General features: G+C 41.9%; 1 protein-coding gene across 2 annotated transcripts in view; it reads right to left on the reverse strand.

The window, feature by feature from the left end:
* Positions 1–13,201: 13,201 nt before the first annotated feature.
* The window catches only part of SLC35E2B (solute carrier family 35 member E2B), a 286,509-nt gene continuing 282,255 nt past the window's right edge, over positions 13,202–17,455 (reverse strand). For both annotated transcript variants that reach the window (XM_078642445.1, XM_078642444.1), the window contains exon 9: positions 13,202–15,908. In XM_078642445.1, the coding sequence (XP_078498571.1) occupies positions 15,674–15,908 (235 nt within the window). In that variant the 3' untranslated portion in view covers positions 13,202–15,673. The remainder of the gene's footprint in view (positions 15,909–17,455) is intronic.

The following is a 17,455-nucleotide window of genomic DNA, read 5'->3' on the forward strand; positions in this document are numbered from 1 at the left end:
TTGTGTAAAGGCTCAAAAGGGGGTCCCATGAGTCTTGTAAGGACAATGTTCATGTTCCATACTGGTGCAGGTGGTATAACCTAGGTGGTATTATTCTTTTTAATCCTTCCATAAATGCTTTTATCGCAGGTACTCTAAAGAGAGATAGGTGCTGTCAATTTTGTAAATAGGCTGCAATTGCTGCTAGATGCAGTCGTATGGAAGAGTAAGCCAAGTTGGACCTTTGTAGGTGTAGAAGGTAACAAATAATATTCTGGATAGAAACATCCAATGGATCAATATCATTGTTGTTACAGTATATTGCAAATCTTTTCCACTTAGCAGCATAACATGCTATAGTGGTGGGTCTTCTAGCTTCTTTAATTATGTTCATACATTCTGGTGGTAAATTTAAGTAGCCAAACTCTAAGACCTCAGGAGCCAGATTGCCAAATTCAGCTGGCTTAGTTCTGGGTGCCTTATTTCTCCATAGTTCTGTGTGAACAGGGATGGCGTGAGCTGTAATTTCTGATGTGGAACCAGTGAGAGATCTAGTAGTGTGGTGAACCACGGCTGGCGTGCCCATGTGGGGGCCACTAGTATTAGTTTGAGAGACTGTTGTCTGAGCTTGCGTACTACTAGTGGAGTGAGTGGGAGAGGCGGAAAAGCGTATGCAAATCTGCCTGACCAATTCATCCATATTGCATTCCCCTCCGACCGCGGGTGTGGGAACCTGGCGGCGAAGGTTGGGCATTTTGTGTTTTCGTGGGTGGCAAACAGATCTATGTGGGGGTGCCCCCACATTTGGAAGAATGGTTGTAGGACTTGTGGGTGCAACTCCCATTCGTGAATCTGTTGTGATTGACGACTCAACAGATCTGCTATCTGATTGTGAATTCCTGGAAGGTGTTCTACAGTCAGGTGTATGTTTTGAGGGATGGCCCATCTCCAAATGTTCTGTGCAAGCTGGGACAGTTGTAGAGAGTGTGCCCCCCCCTGTTTTTGTATGTAATACATAGCTGTCATATTGTCCGTCCGGATTAGAACAGCTTTGTTTTGTACTTGGAGTTGAAAAGTTTTGAGTGCTAGGTAAATCGCTAGCAGTTCCAAATGATTGATGTGGAGCAGTTTTTGTTGGCTGTTTCATTGGCCTTGATTGGTATAGTGCAGGAGATGGGCTCCCCATCCTGTGAGGGATGCATCTGTTGCGAGCACTATTTGTGGAACAGGTTCTACGAACGGCCATCCCTTTGTCAAGTTTTTGGTGTTCCACCATTGCAGAGAGCGATATGTACGGCTGTCTACCAACACCAGGTCTGTGAGCTGACCTTGAGCCTGATTCCACTGTTGTGCTAGACATTCTTGTAGTGGGCGCATTTGTAGTCTTGCATGAGGAACTATGAAGATGCAAGATGCCATCATGCCTATTAGTTTCATGAACACTCTGGCCTGAAGAGAGTGTTGGCATTGAAAAAGGGAGACCAAGCTCTGAATGCTTTGAATCCTGGCTTGACTGGGATAGGCTAGAGCTAATGATGTGTCTATGGTAGCTCCTATAAATTGGTGAACGTGCGAAGGCTCTAGGTGCGACTTGGTGTAGTTTATCGTAAACCCTAAGTCGTGTAATGTTTGAATCGTTTGTTTTGTGTGTTGTACACACTGGTTGAATGATTTTGCTTTTATGAGCCAGTCGTCGAGGTAAGGGAAGACATGTATCTGTTGTCTCCTGAGATGTGCTGCTACTACTGCTAAGCACTTTGTAAACGCTCGTGGTGCTGTTGTGACCCCGAATGGAAGGATTTTGAACTGATAGTGTTGTCCTTGTATGACAAATCTGAGATACTTCCTGTGCGCAGGATGTATAGGAATATGAAAATAGGCGTCCTTTAGGTCTAGTGTTGTCAGAAAGTCTCCCCGTTGTGGTAATGGGAGTACTTGTTGTAAAGTGATCATGTGAAAATGATCTGATTGAATGTAGTGGTTTAGGGGCCTGAGGTCGAGGATCGGTCTTAATGTCCCGTCCTTTTTGGGTATTAGGAAATACAGGGAGTAGACTCTGGTTCCTTGTTCCTGTAAGGGGACCTCTTGAATAGCATCTTTTTGTAGAAGTGCTAGAACTTCCTGTTGAAGCAGTGTTATGTGTTCTGTGGACATTGGACGCTGCCTGGGTGGTATGTTTGGGGGGGTTGCTGTGAGTTCTAGGCAGTAGCCATGTTGGATAATTTGTCTTACCCACCTGTCTGTTGTGATGGAATCCCAGACAGGTAGGAACTGTGATACTCTGCCCCCTACTGGTGTTGAATGTTGTAGGGGAGGCAGAGGGAAGTCACTGTTTGGGAGTGGAAGAGGAGCGGTTGTTGTTGTTACCTCTACCTCTTCCCTTATTGTTGTTGCCTCTGTACCCTCCTCTATAGTAACCTTTATTAGAGGGCGTTTGTGTGTGTGTTTTAAAAGATGACGTGTTATCTGCACCGGTCTGCTTGGAGCCTCCTCTATAAGAGGAGCGATGAAAAGAACCTCTAGTCTGGGGAGATTGTAATGCACCCATAGACTTAGCAGTGTCTGTGTCCTTTTTCATCTTTTCTAGCGTATTATCTACCTCTGGACCGAACAATTGGTTCTGATTGAAGGGCTGGTTGAGGATGGTAATTTGCACCTCTGGTTTGAAACCGGAAATGCGCAGCCATGCATGACGCCTGAGGATAACACTGGTGTTAACTGCCCAAGATGCTGTGTCAGCTACATCTAGTGTGCATTTAATGGAGGCATTTGATATTAGTTTGCCTTCCTGTAAGAGCTCTGCTGCTTGATCTTTGTATTGATCTGGCAGATGGTCCATTAACTTTTCTAGTTGGTCGTAGTGAGCCCTATTGTAGCGTGAGAGTAAGGCTTGTGTGTTTGCTATGCGCCATAGGTTTGTTGCTTGTGCAGCAATCCGCTTCCCTGACGCATCAATGATTTTTGATTCTTTGTCGGGGGGGGGGTCCCCAGAAGTCTGGGAATTGGCTCTTTTACGTGCATTTGACACTACTAAAGAGTCCAATGGTAGGTGTCCCTTAATGTAGATAGGATCTGATGGTGCTGGCCTATACTTTTTCTCTATTCTTGGGTTTAGTACCCTACACCTTACTGGGTCTTTAAAAATATCTGGGGCATGTTTAATGACCCCCTTGATCATAGGTAGTATTTGAGTAGATCTCTCTGATTGCTCAAAAGTGTCTAATAGGAAATCCTCCTCAATGGCATCAGAGTGCATTGGAACTCCGTGGTAAAGTGCAGCTCTGTTTAGTAGATGATTGAACCCTTATACTATGCTCTGGAGGGGAAGGTTTTGTTGGGTAATACTGAGGATCAGGTATGTCTGGTGCATTATTTGGTTGGAAATTATATGCATCATGCTCCTTGGTATAATCTGGGTTGACATCTTCATCCTCATCTAAGGGATATGTATGTGTATCTGGTACATCACCCCCCCCCCACCTAAATCATACTCTTCGTCAGTGTGGTGTGATGATGCAGAAGATTGAGCAGGAGAAGTAATAGGCTCAATATATGGAGTGATAGGCGAGGAAGAAGGTGAAGGAGAGAAAGGGTGCATTGGAGATGTTGCACAATCCTTTTTGGCAGGAACCACAGTTGGAAGTGGTGTGTCTGCTGGTCTTTTCTTGTGTAGAATTGCTTCCACATGTCCAGTTTTTGGATTGATATAGACCTTTTTCTGCTTTGGATCTGGTCTAAATAGTTCTTCCTCTTGTATAGTCCTCTTAGGCGCCGATTTCTTCGGTGTCGATAGTGGTTCTTTAGCGTTTTTTGCCTTAGGAGGAGTTATTGAGTCCTGTGGCAATTTCTTCGGTGCCGAAGGTTCTTTAGGCTTGTGTGTATCAGGCCTTGTGGTCTTTGGTACCGTTATCGAAGATTTCGGCGTGGAGACAGGTTTTGTTGGTCCTGTTGCGCCGGAGTCTATCTTCCCGTCTTTGTTTTTGGAGCCGGATGGTTTCGGAGTCGAAGCTTTCGGTTCCGTTACTGTTTTCGGTTTCGACACCGAGGCCTGTTTAGGTTTGGGTGCCAAAGAGTCTTTGGGCACCGAAGGGTGTGTTAGCTTCGGTGCCGAAGAGTCCTTCGGTGTGGAAGGATGTTTCGGTGCCAATGGAGGAGGTGGAATTGGCATATGTGTTTTTTTCGGTGCCGAGGCACTGGAAGGCGTAGTCTTTTTCTTCGGGGCCGAGCCGGAAGGCGGGCGTTAGAGGGTAGATTTCGTTCTCGACTGGGCCCCATGGGCGGAGTGCTGACCGTTGCCTTTGTTTTGGGCAGTGTCTGTGGTGCAGGGGCAGAGGTACTCACGGGTTGTCAAGATGGAATCGAGTCGTCCGATTCCTCTGCTCCCGATATGATCTGGAGATCATGAGAGTCTTCCTCGGCGACGAGTGGAGCCTTGTCCGCGGAGATATCTTCGAGTGGGTTCTCGTCCTCGGAGACGTCCTGTTCGACGATCTCCTCCTCAAAGATGGCCTCCGGTGCTGGCGCTGACCTCCTCATCTCGTGTCGACAGGCCCTCCGATCCCGAATGGTCTTTTTCGATCGGAAGGAGGCACAGGCTGTGCAGGTCGACTCGTCGTGTTCTGGCGAGAGACAGAGGTTGCAAACCTCGTGATGGTCGCTATGAGGGAATTTTGCTCGACATACCGGGCATCTCTTGAATGGAGTTCTTTCCATGAGGCGTAGGCCGTACGGCGCCGATGGGCCCAACGGCCCGCGTCGATGCACCGGGATGTAGCTGGTGATGTCGAAAAGTGTCTTCGATGTCGAAAGTTGTTTGTCTAAAGTTTTACGCTTCGAAAATGCCGAAAAAGTCTTTTCTAGCCGGTGCGGAAAACTTTCATCCGAACCCAGTGGCGGAAAAAAACAATCTGAGGATGGAGTCGATGACCATGCGCAGTATTGTCCAAGGGAGGAGTCACCTATCTCGTGACTACAAAGACTAATTCCAAGAAGACAACAACAACCTGCAATCATCCGAGCCCAACACCAGGTGGCGATCTATTGCTAAATGTACAACCTGCAGCTCATATGCCTCGAACGTACATTTTCTGTCCGTATTTATCTGTAAAAATTTGTAAAAACGAAAACTGGGAGCCCTAATCCTAACTGCCTGAAAGTTAGCAATCTAGCTTAACACATACATTGCAAATTACATTGGTAGAAATTGGCACACTCCAAAGAAATATTGTATGACTCACTGTTTTTGGGATAGGCCAATCCCATATATCTTGAACCTTGCATTCTGCGTTGTTCAAGCATGTGGGAGAAAGAACAGTTACCAAAAATCCACAGTGGTTATATGAAATTTGCATCTCACAATGCAGCTGACTTTTTCGTCAGGCCATAAGGACTGCGAATAACATACAGAATGTGTGAGCTTTCGTTCTGAGTAAAGATCAAAATGTCACTAATATAGACAGTTAAAAAAGATTTAGAAATTCTCTCAGGATATCATTATCCTGCTGTGGTATTCCATAGCCCAAACAGCATTATCTGACAATGGAAGAACCCAAAACGTGTTGTAAAAGCAGTCTTCTACTCATCAACATGTCTAGGTCTTACTACGTGGTATGCCGCTCTCAGATCTAACTTTGTATACAACTAGACCTTTTTAACCTGGTCAAGTAGAACAGGAATCAACAGGAGTAGGGACTTGTTTTTTATGGTCATTTTATTGTATTGTGTACTGTATAATCTATGCATGCCCTTAACTCACCAATGGCCTTTGGCATGAGGAATAAGAAGGAGGCAGCTGGGAATCATGAGGGACAAATGAATCAGTTTGTTAGGTACTTGTCTATATAGGTTCTAAGATGACCATTCTCAACTTATGTGATAGATCTGGCAACTGCGAACTTCATGTTTTGGTATCGGTTCCATCTGACAATTGTACTGTTTGTGGAAGTGAAAGGTTTTCTCTTATTTTCATCAAATACGTCAGTAAAATGTTTGTAACGAAAAGGGAATTCAATTTATTTTTAGCTGCAGTAGCAATGTCATGGCTTGAAAATAAAGGTTGCACAGGAGATTTCTATTTTGTTCTTGTTGGACTAGTATGAAAATAATGGGTAGAACAAAAATCTGATGGAATGGGACTGTACCTTTTTCACAGTTGCTTACTAGATTGTGACAAACTAACCAAGGCATATAAAAGATAAACCAATACTGGGGGGGCATCAAGAACATTAAACGTGATTGATTCTACAGGTCGCCTTTCTCCAGAAAGGGCTATTTCTTGATTATTTATAATGATGAGTCCTGAAGATAAGGGAAATCTATTTTTTGGGCTACTACGGCCTCAGGTGTCTGTTTCTGTCCTAGTAACAGATGCAACATAAAAGCCATGTGACTACCTACAAAATTCCCAGTAACCACAGAGTCCTCTATACATTGAACAGGCTCTTACTCTGTTCAGAAATACTAATACTATAGGCAAACCCAAGAGATTTTCTAGGATTTAGACACCAATCAAATGATTCTCCAATTTTGCTTAAGGCTGTTTCTTCATCTTACCTGGAACGGTTTAGTTTTCCTCCCCTCCTCCTCATATTCACTTACAGATCTAATTATATTCTTTTCTAGACTCTACTTTCCCTTTGAGTTTGGTAGGACACACTTTTGTAAAAAGTGACTATCACATTATAAGCATAGACCAGTTTGCGGGCTAAGTTCTTGATCTTTCTTAGAAAGGGGAGCTTTAATGCAACCACTCTCCATTGGTTCTACTGTGTAATCTAAACTCACTGCATTTGATGGCTTAATAACATGAGCTCCATCTAATCAATGTGGAGTCTTAGCTGTCTTTTTCTGATCTCTTTTTTTTATCATTGAAACAATGACCTAGTCTTAAGGTAAAGTTAATCAGATCTGAGCAATCCATTGGTTGAATTTCTTTGAGACACTGGTAAGAAAGAGCAACTCTTTCTTCTGCCCAGTTGTTTCAGCGATCAACAGACTGAACTGGGATATATATAAATGAAGCTTGTGAGTGCCCTATTTTAATTTTAAAAGTTCCTTATCCGCCAATAAAATGGCTGCTCTTCTGTCACAAACTTTTGTACATTCTGCCTTAATGTCGGATCAGCTATAAAGAATAGGACTGTATTGGTTAACCAAAGGGACGACCACTGAAGCGGCATCACCTGCTAGACAGGATATTGATAAAGCCAATCTAGACTGGGCATCTGGGAATACTGTGGGCCAACCCATGAAATGCAACTGTACATGGGTAGGGAACACTTACTTTACTGGGCGCTCTTGTAAACCTCCCTGGGGGTTCCAACAGGACCGTGGGAAGAATCGTTACGGGGATGTTTGTCGAAGCAGGGAATGATCCTAAAGGTGAGGGATTCAAATCTCCAATTGGGGCCTCACATAATCCTGGTTGAACAGGTTTGGGAGAGAGAATTTGCATCTGTGGGACCTTATCGGCCAACTTTGCAGTTTTTGAATGAGTGGCAGCAACATCCTGTTGCAGGGCTGCCAACACTTTTAATACACAGTCCAATGAGGCCATAATTAGAGCAAACCTGCCATTTATGTTTATACTGGTCTCTTGTGCAATGAAAGGGACCCCCACCCTGATCCAGCTCGCAATTTCACCTTCGTTTCGGGCATCGATCTTCGTGTGGGCGTGGAGGCCGTCATCTAGTTATTTTCTGGCCCAATCACTATCAGGCCACTCCGGCTGTCCCTCACAGCACGGAACAGCTGTCTTTCGGTTTCAGTAGGGCTGGGGGCACTTAGCGTGGTCTTCACTCTATTGCCTCAGCTACCAACAGGCCACTCAGGTTCACAGGAACTGCTGCGGGAGCGAGGATACGCCATTTGCCATCAGGGCCGTAAGTGCAGGGGCTGTGTCATTCCCAAGCTGTAATGTGACACTGGTTCCAGGTTGGAGCACTCCCCCAACGTCTGGAATGCTTCTAGCTTGGGGAGCCAGGCGGATGGGACATTTGGAATATCAATGCTGTAGGAAGGCTATGCTCTGGTCTGGGAACTACTCCTTCATGCGACTGCCATCTACGGCGGTTGGCCACACCCCCCTTTTTTGTTTTTCTTACAGGGGATGATCTCAAACCACCTGTTTTCTTCTTGCATCCCCTACTTTGTCCTTGCTAATTTCTGTTGTCCTCATCCTTTCTTACTACTTTATTTTACAGACCTTTGATTTTTGGGTCACATTTTTGAATTCTGATGAATTAGTGCTGAGGTGACACCAACATAGAACATTCCAATGTTCCATCAAGTATGAGTGTTATACCAGGAAAAGTGACCATTATCTTAATCTTCTTGGGTTCATAATCACTGAGCCCCTCTTATATGGTACAGCATTTATTACATGTGCTCTGTGTGCTGATCTATCCACGGCAAACCCTGCTCATCAGAGTGGCTTCATCAAAATATTTAGACATTTCTTATAGTGATGTTAGGATATATAAAGATTAAAAGAAGCAATACAACAAGTATAAAACACATCTAGGTAAACAGGAGTTTAACCCTCAGGATATCTGAGAGTAAACAAACCTTTATGAATAGGGAATTCTGGAGCTTAACTGATGCCCTTATAAAGGGCTGAAAAAATGCACACAGCTTCTGATTATTTACTCTAAGAAACAAAGGAAAATGACATTCTTAATTTTTAGGCCCATCTAGCCCATTGACAATGAGCTACAAGAAAGGCACATGGGGAATAGAAACTTAAAAAAAAAAAAATGTCACTTCATGTGGTTTGGGACAAGCACACTGAAAAGAAAGCAGATTAGATGACAGGATAATCCATACTATGTAGGTAGCAGAAGGAATTATTTAGATGAGGGGTAGAACACAGATGTGTACCATAGATATACATTGTGACAGGCATGTTAATGTTATGCAATAAAACAATACATCAGAAGATTGTGGTATAGCCTTTATTTTTACACTGTCTAAATTCCATCTCCATTTGTTGTACACACAAAAATAACAGTAAAAAGATCCACAGGATTAAGAGAGATCAATAAGTCTCACAGCACCTGAACAGACTTACATGGTGAGACACTTATTATGAATCAGAAAGACTTTATAGCCATGAAATGGTAATTACCCTGTTGAACAGTGAGAACATGACTATGTAAAATGTCTATACAACGTTCAACGAAAGACTATGTACAGTAGATGTATTCTAGTCCACAAACTGGAGAAGTTTGTTGCACGACACCGCATCTGTTTTGGTTCCAAGGTAGCAAATGATTAATGCGGAATTAACAAATTGGATAATGAATTGGCAACTGCATGGCTGACTGAGCTCAAAACAAATATTCAACACGAAGATTGTATTAATCTGAAGTGACCATTTTTAGTGCTTAAGATTTCAAGAAGTGGTGAGGAGAATGTGCAACCTATTGTTCTTTATTTTCCCCTTTACAATTGTACAGAACAGTTGGACTTGTTAACAGTCCTATGATTACGAGTTTACACCGGGAACCACGTAAAATGTGGCAGGTGAGTGGGTGAAGTTTTATTCAGCATTTACCTATAGGGTAATTGTTTATAGGAATACCTAAAACTTTATCAGTTGTTGTTGGAAGGTGGGCAGAGGACAATTGGCCAACTTACTGCTTTTGTTATGAGGCAGAGGAACTGTGCCATCTATGTTTCAACAAAACCTGGTCACCCTGCAGGTCGGGTGTTCACTCTAAGGCCCTTCTGGGAGAGGGATCTTAGCCTAATTTAACCCCGAAAGTGTCGATATGTACTTGGTCCTCAAAGCTTGTGTGTTGTTAAACCTAGAGCAGAGAATTTAGTCTAACATTGAACGTGCGGACTATCTGCCAGAGGTAAAACCCATAGAACATTCCACTGTTACTTCAAGTATAAGTGTTCCAGGAGAGTGAATATGATCTTAATCTTGCACACATGCACACTATACCGCCAATCAATGTATCCTAGTAACCACCTCAAAGATTCATGGCAGGAGTTGTACAAGGTACTTGAAAAACATCTTGAACCACACTGTAGCCCAACTGCTAGAAGCTCAAACACAACATTTGAGAAATTCAATTTTTTCAGTATGTTCAACGTTTCTCAGCACAAAAATGCTTTTCATTAACACAGAATGGACTTCTATTTAAAACAAAACTACTCCACAGCAAGTGACTTCTAACGAGTGGCAAAACTATCTTCCGTTTTCATCCAATCTGTTGTTTCAGGAAGCAATTCCGTTTTCACACGTGTACAAGAAACTTGAACAATTCATTCCAATGTAGTTTTTTTTACACAGGACTTCTATATCATTTATTTTTGTTTCTATGCCTCCACTTGTCTGTATTTTTCCATTTAAACTTCTAATTTGAAGTATCTTATTTTAATAGTAACATTATAAAAAATGCTTGGCAGTCTGTCTTGCCTCTGGAAACATCTGATCTGCGTGGTCCCATTAATGCAAGGCCCGCTTGAAGAGTCAACTGAAGGGCCCAATTCATCAAAGATATCCACTTACATAAAATGAATGATGAACAAGTTTTCATTCGTGTCAATAATCACAATAAACAAATGTGAACAATTAATAGAATTCTGAGCAAAAGGCTTTCATCATATTAACTGTAATACAATTTGGTGTAATAGAACAGTAGAACTGTATATACCCGTGTCACTTGGACCATGAAATAGTGCCAATCGATTATGACCATAGACTGTAAGATCTGCAGTGTCCTTTAAAATATTTACACTACAGATACCAAAATACTAATTAGGCCCACATTCTGACTTCCATGATAGAAAGGGCGTCTGTTACCTTCATCGGTAGTTCAGTTGACCCTTGCTACCAACATTGTAGTGCTAAAATAGGTTTGTAGTCTCAAGGATGGGTCAGACAAAAACTAGGTAGGCGGGCTCTACATACAAGTGATAACTTAAACACACAGTTCTTATAACATCTTCTTTCATTGCCTCCTGTAAGATATGAATTGGTCCCTTGGCAACCAGCTTTTGTCTAACAGACATTCATATACTATGCGCTTTTTATGTTGTCCCTCATGACATCACAAATTTCTCAAGTCGGTGGTCCGGGTAACAGTGAAAACATTTTTACTGCCTACAAGGCAGATCCACCACCAAAAAAACAATGAGAGTTTGATCTAAACAAAAAAGAGAAATAGAGAAGCTGGAGTCACTCCACTGTTTCTACTGTGCCACTGACTTGTATATATATTTCAGAGCAGTGCAACACTGCCCCAACATGGGGGCAAGCCACTGTTATCGCTGCCTATTTCAAAGAGGGGCTTCACAAGTATGACTTATTAGTCGAGGAGAAAGTATGGCTTATGATAAATACCCTTTTGGAAAAACTTATATATATCTTTATTGGTCTAAAACTATTCTGCATGGAAAATTAGAAGTACTTTTTTTTTTTAATTCCCTAAAAATATTTTGGTCTCAGCTTCTCAAAGTAGAAAGTAAAATACTCTCTTAAATCTGAAGGAATGAATAAGTTACTGATCGCAAACATGACAGCAGAAATCTGTAATCTAGGTTCCAATTTCCAGACAAAGGCCAAAGAAGTTGGCATCTCTTACTCCTACTTTAAGGAAAAACTTTCTATTTGCATATGTGGGTATCTATAAAATTATCATTTAAGGGCGATCCGACTCCTCTGCAGTCACCAGAATGCTTAAAAGATGCCCTTCAAGTCTCATATTGTGGGGAAAATGGGTCAAGACTAAAATATTGCAGTTTCTCGAACTTCGTGCCGGATAAGTGAATAAAAGTCTTCGCTAAGAAATTCCTCTATCTTTTGGAGGGTTGGCTCAATAAGTCTCAGTTTGGTCTTAAAGTATTTGTCATTGTTTAATGACTCTGATCTCAGCAGCAACGTTGTTCAGACTAAAGAGAACCATCTACTGTTGTTATGTCTACTTGGAATGGCCTTAAATAAGGCTGCAGCCTCATACTCACCCTTATAATATTTGTATTTCTGACATTTTTACTCAAATTCAAGATGGTCATGCATTTTGGGGGTGTGGATGAAGAAACCATTTATGCCACAGAGATTATTTAATACTAATGGCTAGGACCCCAATTACCCTTCAAAGGAATTTACCATCATGGTGAATTATAGTATAACAAATAACCAGAGTATAAAATTACAAAAACAAAGGTCATGATTTTTTGTAAATTTCCATGTCCCTTGATCTGAAAGTTGGAGGGGTCGCATTTAGAAACTGTAAACCAGTCGGGTTACCTTGATGTAAAGTTATCATGAAAATTGCCATAAACTCTGGAGTTCGATATTCTGAACCAAATGCATACTACAGAAAGCCAGTAAGTAAAGCATTAATATTTAAAATATTGTACAGTGTCCCACTGTCCGATTCTGACAGTTCTTAACAGTAAGAAATGCACTATCATACGATACTGCTTAGTGATTTAAAATGAGACATACAATTATTGACTAGAACAGAGTGCAGTGAACAACAAAACTTTTAAAATTGTGGAAAAGTGTTCAGCAAGTGCTTAGACTCGGGTCAAATTGCCAATGCAAAGTTATGCAACAAATCTGCTCTGCTCTATACTTTTTTATTTAACCCCTTGCATGATGCGCGAATTTTCGCACTGTGCAGGAGTTTTAAACAGCTTATGGGATTCATCCAGCCATCGTGCGCACACGCCCACCGTGACGCATGACGGCTGGGGGCCGTCCCGAGCACCGAAGGGGTTAACTTGCATTAGCTGAAACTTGATGTGGGCAGACCAATCCAATCCCTGTTGACCGATGAACAATCCTGTGAAAATAGACACAGTGCAATGTTTCTTAAGAAATGACTGGGAGAATATGATCTTATACATGTGTGAAAGTCTAAATCTATGTGTGAAAGTCTAAATCTATGTGATTGACTGAATTTAAAACCAGTTAGTAGAGAACATAGCTTTGCTTCTAACTTGGAAACAACAAAGAATGCTGAATTAGCACAGGTTCGAGTGCTATAGAGTTGTGCATTGATGCCGCAAAGGTATTTAGCGGAAGCAATTAATCCAAAATATTAGGAGAAATTTTTACGAGCACAGTTTCTACTTTGGCGACAGAAACGTCGTGGGAGAATGAATTTATTTTGTCACTTACAATGTCCTGCGGTATATGTCGAATCGAATATGAATCACTGACCCACTTTTAAGGATATGCCCAAGACTAAAGAATGAGAGAAAATTTACTTAGTCAGTTTTTAATATAAATGATTCACACAATGCATTCTCCTCCTTTTGTTCAGCGGATCTACAAATACTGATTGTGTAAGAGTTATCAAATTCATAAAGCACTTGAATAGGTTAATTAATGTAAAAAAAGTTACGAATTAATGCTTTTTGTATAAAGAGTCAAACTAGGAATAGAAATTGATTTTAACATGATGCTTTACTCATAAAGGTATTTATACCCCAAATTCAAATGCAATTGTATTTACTAATACCCGATTTAACATAATTAATGCAAAAAGCATTGGAGACAAATAATCTGCATTGGGTAACATCATTCTTCAAGCAAACTCTTCAAGGTCATCTTCCATGTGTTATGAGGCAAACATTGTTAGTATGTTATGCTTGAGGCGTCTTCAGCTGTGTTTTAGACATCTACATTTAGAGAAAAATAAGAGAAGACGACACTGTGCACATTGCGCCTCTCCAAAATGTTAAAGGAAATTTGCATAAGTTGTAACTTTTAGGAAAAATCTTGATACAGTAGAGGCAGCGGGTCAGGTAGGACGGATGGAATGTGCTTGCTGGGAAGGGAGATCTTTCTCGAAGGAAATCAATGAAACAATATCTTGATTATAAATTGTGTAGAATCTCACACACCCATGTATAAACTCCTGTAAACACAGTAATGTGCAGAGCAGATCTATGCTTCTTTCTTTGCTAGTATTCACAACCTTTTGCAAAACGATAGCTATTTACTATGTAGGTGGGGGTAGTCAATAAAAAACAACTTACTAAAGATGTATAAAAAGAGGAAGGCATCTCCACTCGTCCTTTATAGTTGTGAATACTTGCATTAAACTCAAGTTTTCTCCCAACAGGTCTAGACAATTATAGCAAGAGACCACACAGGAAAACCCTGAGGCCCACAGGAATGTATGTTCTAGGGGTAATGTGGTTTTACACTCCCAAAACTCCTGCAGTTTGAACTAATCCAGTGGGTTTCCACCACGAGCAGACAAACCAGGCAATGTGCTGAGAGTGCAATAAGAATCTCTCAATGTTTGGGTGTTTTGATTGTGAAAACACAAACTATCCCATCCCAAAAACGACCATGATAAACAGAAAATATGTAACTAAAAGGAAACAGCCCACTGTTCTTTGCCAATTGCAATGTTTTCCTAATTGTTTATAAAAACCTCTAATTTAATTTTTCTTTGCTGACTGTGCAAAAAGTCTTCCTTTGTTATCACTTGCACAAAGGCCTTGGAGAATTACCATATGCAATTTTTTTTTAAAAGTTCTCACATTTGGATAGGTTACAAAATATGAAAATTAATTCTAAGCCAGGAGGATTGTCTCCTAGAGCTCACCTGCAGTCGAAGAGTAGTGATGCTCACACAATAGGACGAAGAGGCTTTCACTACACTTATAGTGGGGTGGAATGAAAAAGTACAGTGATGCTTTTTAGAAAGCAAACAGCAGCCATAAGACAGTGTGGAGTGTGAAGAGAATTTTGACATTGTTATGTTTCGTGTGACTTAGTCAAGGAATAACAGATCAACACAGTAATATTATGGAAATCTGGACTGACTTTGGCCTCCAAACACTAAAGTAGTACACTACTAACCATTTGTAAGAAAAAAACGCTATGCAGTTCACATCTCACAAATCTACAAGGCTATACGAGTCCCACTGGTAGGGAAAGTAGGCTCTCCTTCCTATACCATATCACTGAATGACAATATTGCTCGCTGGAAAATTCTTCTCATGTTCTGTCAATATTTAAAAAAAAATTAAATATTAGAATTTTTTGAGCGAAATGGAAACAATGATTAACTGTATGTGTTCCATGTTCCAGGTGGGTAGCCCCCAGATATGTAGACGCCGAGTCACCTCCAAGCGCACAGTTCAAGGAAAATACCAGGCATGGGATGCACTTGGCTTTGTTTTCATATTCCAGTAAATCACTCTGTCCATCCTTTTTGAGTGGGCGACATTTGACCGCATGGAGCTCCTGAGTGGAATGTGCCCTGTTCCTAAAGGACAAGGCTGGACGTTACACTTACCACGCAGAAAGTGGCAGTTTAATAATCACGCTTGTGCGTTGCAGCAGTTAAGAATCTATTCATACAAGTGGTCCTGTCGCAGCAGCACAAGCCGTCCACCAACGGGTTAGAAGTTTCTGTTTATAAAACAGGCCATGAAGCTTATCCAATGAATAAAAAGTTGGGAAATATAATACGGAGACGAGGACGCTGCTTTACAATTTAATTCCTGGTGCAAGCAACAGAGAACTTTCAAACTGCAGACCCACAGTTTGGGTCATAAGTCATAGCATCTCTTAAATCTTTGTATTTCGAAGTTTTTTGATTGTTTATCAGCTTTTGCAACCGTGCTGAATCGAAACATATTGCCCGACGTGGAGCACGGAGCCCACATTCGGCAGCTGTAGGAGGAGAAAGGGCGGAGTCTGCTGGGCACTTCGTTACTTGTCATGTGACTTCACCTCCAGAGGCGCGGGGGGCTGTGCTTCCTCGATGACGCTGCTGTGCGCTGCCAGCGAGCGCAGGCTCTCCCGCTGATACTGCTTCGCCTTGTTGTAGCAGAAGACCCCGACAATGACCAGCACCGTCCCCACCGCAGAGAGGCTGGTGATCCTGTTGCCGAACACGATAATACTGAGCCATATGGAGAGGGCGTGCTTCACGGTGCTGGCGACGCTGTGGAGGAGACAAGGCAGAGAGAGAGCATGAGACGCGCTAGGATGCACCAGGCATTGCAGCTCAGTTTTAAATACAGTACACACTGCTCCCAACGAAGCCAACAGCAGCCATTAAACAACATGGAGATGAAAACAAGTTACATACCTCTAACTTCAGTTATCCAGTATTGGTATCTTTCATAGATTCACATGCCTGAATCATTCCCCGTCGCCGAGGCGGGAGTCCCACGGTACATAAAAAAGCAGTGCCAAAAGTAAATTATAGTAGTAGGCCCTAAATACAGGCCTGAGGCCTAGATTGCAGTAGCCCATCTACCTCATTATGCTGAAAAGACCAAAGTTTTTGCCACAACCAATTATCTCTCAGCACCCTCTAGAACCCTCTCTGCAGAGCCAGTTCTCCTCAGATTTTCGTTAGCACAAGTGGGGAATAAGTATCCCAATCTAGAGAAGTGACTCTCCGGGGAGGAGGGTGGGTGCATGTGAATCTATGAAAGATACCAATACTGGATAACTGAAGTTACAGGTAAGTAACTTGTTTTCTTTTCCAGTATTGGGGTATCTTTCATAGATTCACATGCCTGAATCAGACTAGCAAGCAGTATACCAGGTAATAGTTGGTTGCGGATGGTGGGAGACTTATACTGATACACTCCCAGTAATACCATCATCAACAACCTAACCAATGCTACACCATCTTATTGTCACAGACAGAGATTACTATAAATCTTATGCATTTGTTAGAAACATTAGAATGGACATGTAATATTAACATAGTAGCAATCATATTGAAATGACTTCATCTACAAATGAATATACATAAAAACATCAAATATATGTTACCTGAAGTTTTCTTTAAACAAAGAGGTGTCGTAAGACGGCTTGACCAACTGCTGCATCTCGCTGGCTTGTCGATTGCAGGCAGTAATGTCTGGTGAATGTGTGGACATTTTTCCATGTCGCAGCACGGCAGATGTCCTCGAGCGTCACTCCTGCAAATAACGCTGTAGACGCTGCTACAGCTCTCGTAGAATGTGCTTTAACATTTCTTGTCAATGGTCTGTGTGACTTGGTATGGCAGAATTGGATCGCTGATGCTATCCATCTGGAAATAGTAGCCTTGGTGACCGCTGTTCCCAACGTAGTCTGGCCGTAGGCCACGAACAATTGATCAGATTTTCTGAAGCTTTTTGTTCTCTGTAAGTAGAACTTTAGACAACGTTTGATGTCCAGGGAGTGCAACGTTCTTTCCGCTGGTGTAGTAGGATTTGGAAAGAAGACTTTCAGTCTTACTGGTTCATTTAAATGGAATTGTGACGGAACCTTGGGTATAAATGATGGGTTCGTTCGAAGGGTGATGCATTCCTGTGAGAAATGTAGGAAGGGTTCCTTAATAGTGAACGCTTGTATCTCACTCACACTAGCTGATGTCAAAGCTAGGAGTAAGGCAACTTTCCATGTAAGGTATTTGGTATTGGCTTTATGAATAGGTTCGAAAGGATGCTTCATGAGCTGTGAAAGAACCGTATTAAGTTCCCATTCCGG

This window comes from Lissotriton helveticus, chromosome 5_1 (assembly GCF_964261635.1).
Source record: "Lissotriton helveticus chromosome 5_1, aLisHel1.1, whole genome shotgun sequence".
Lineage (NCBI taxonomy): Eukaryota > Metazoa > Chordata > Amphibia > Caudata > Salamandridae > Lissotriton > Lissotriton helveticus.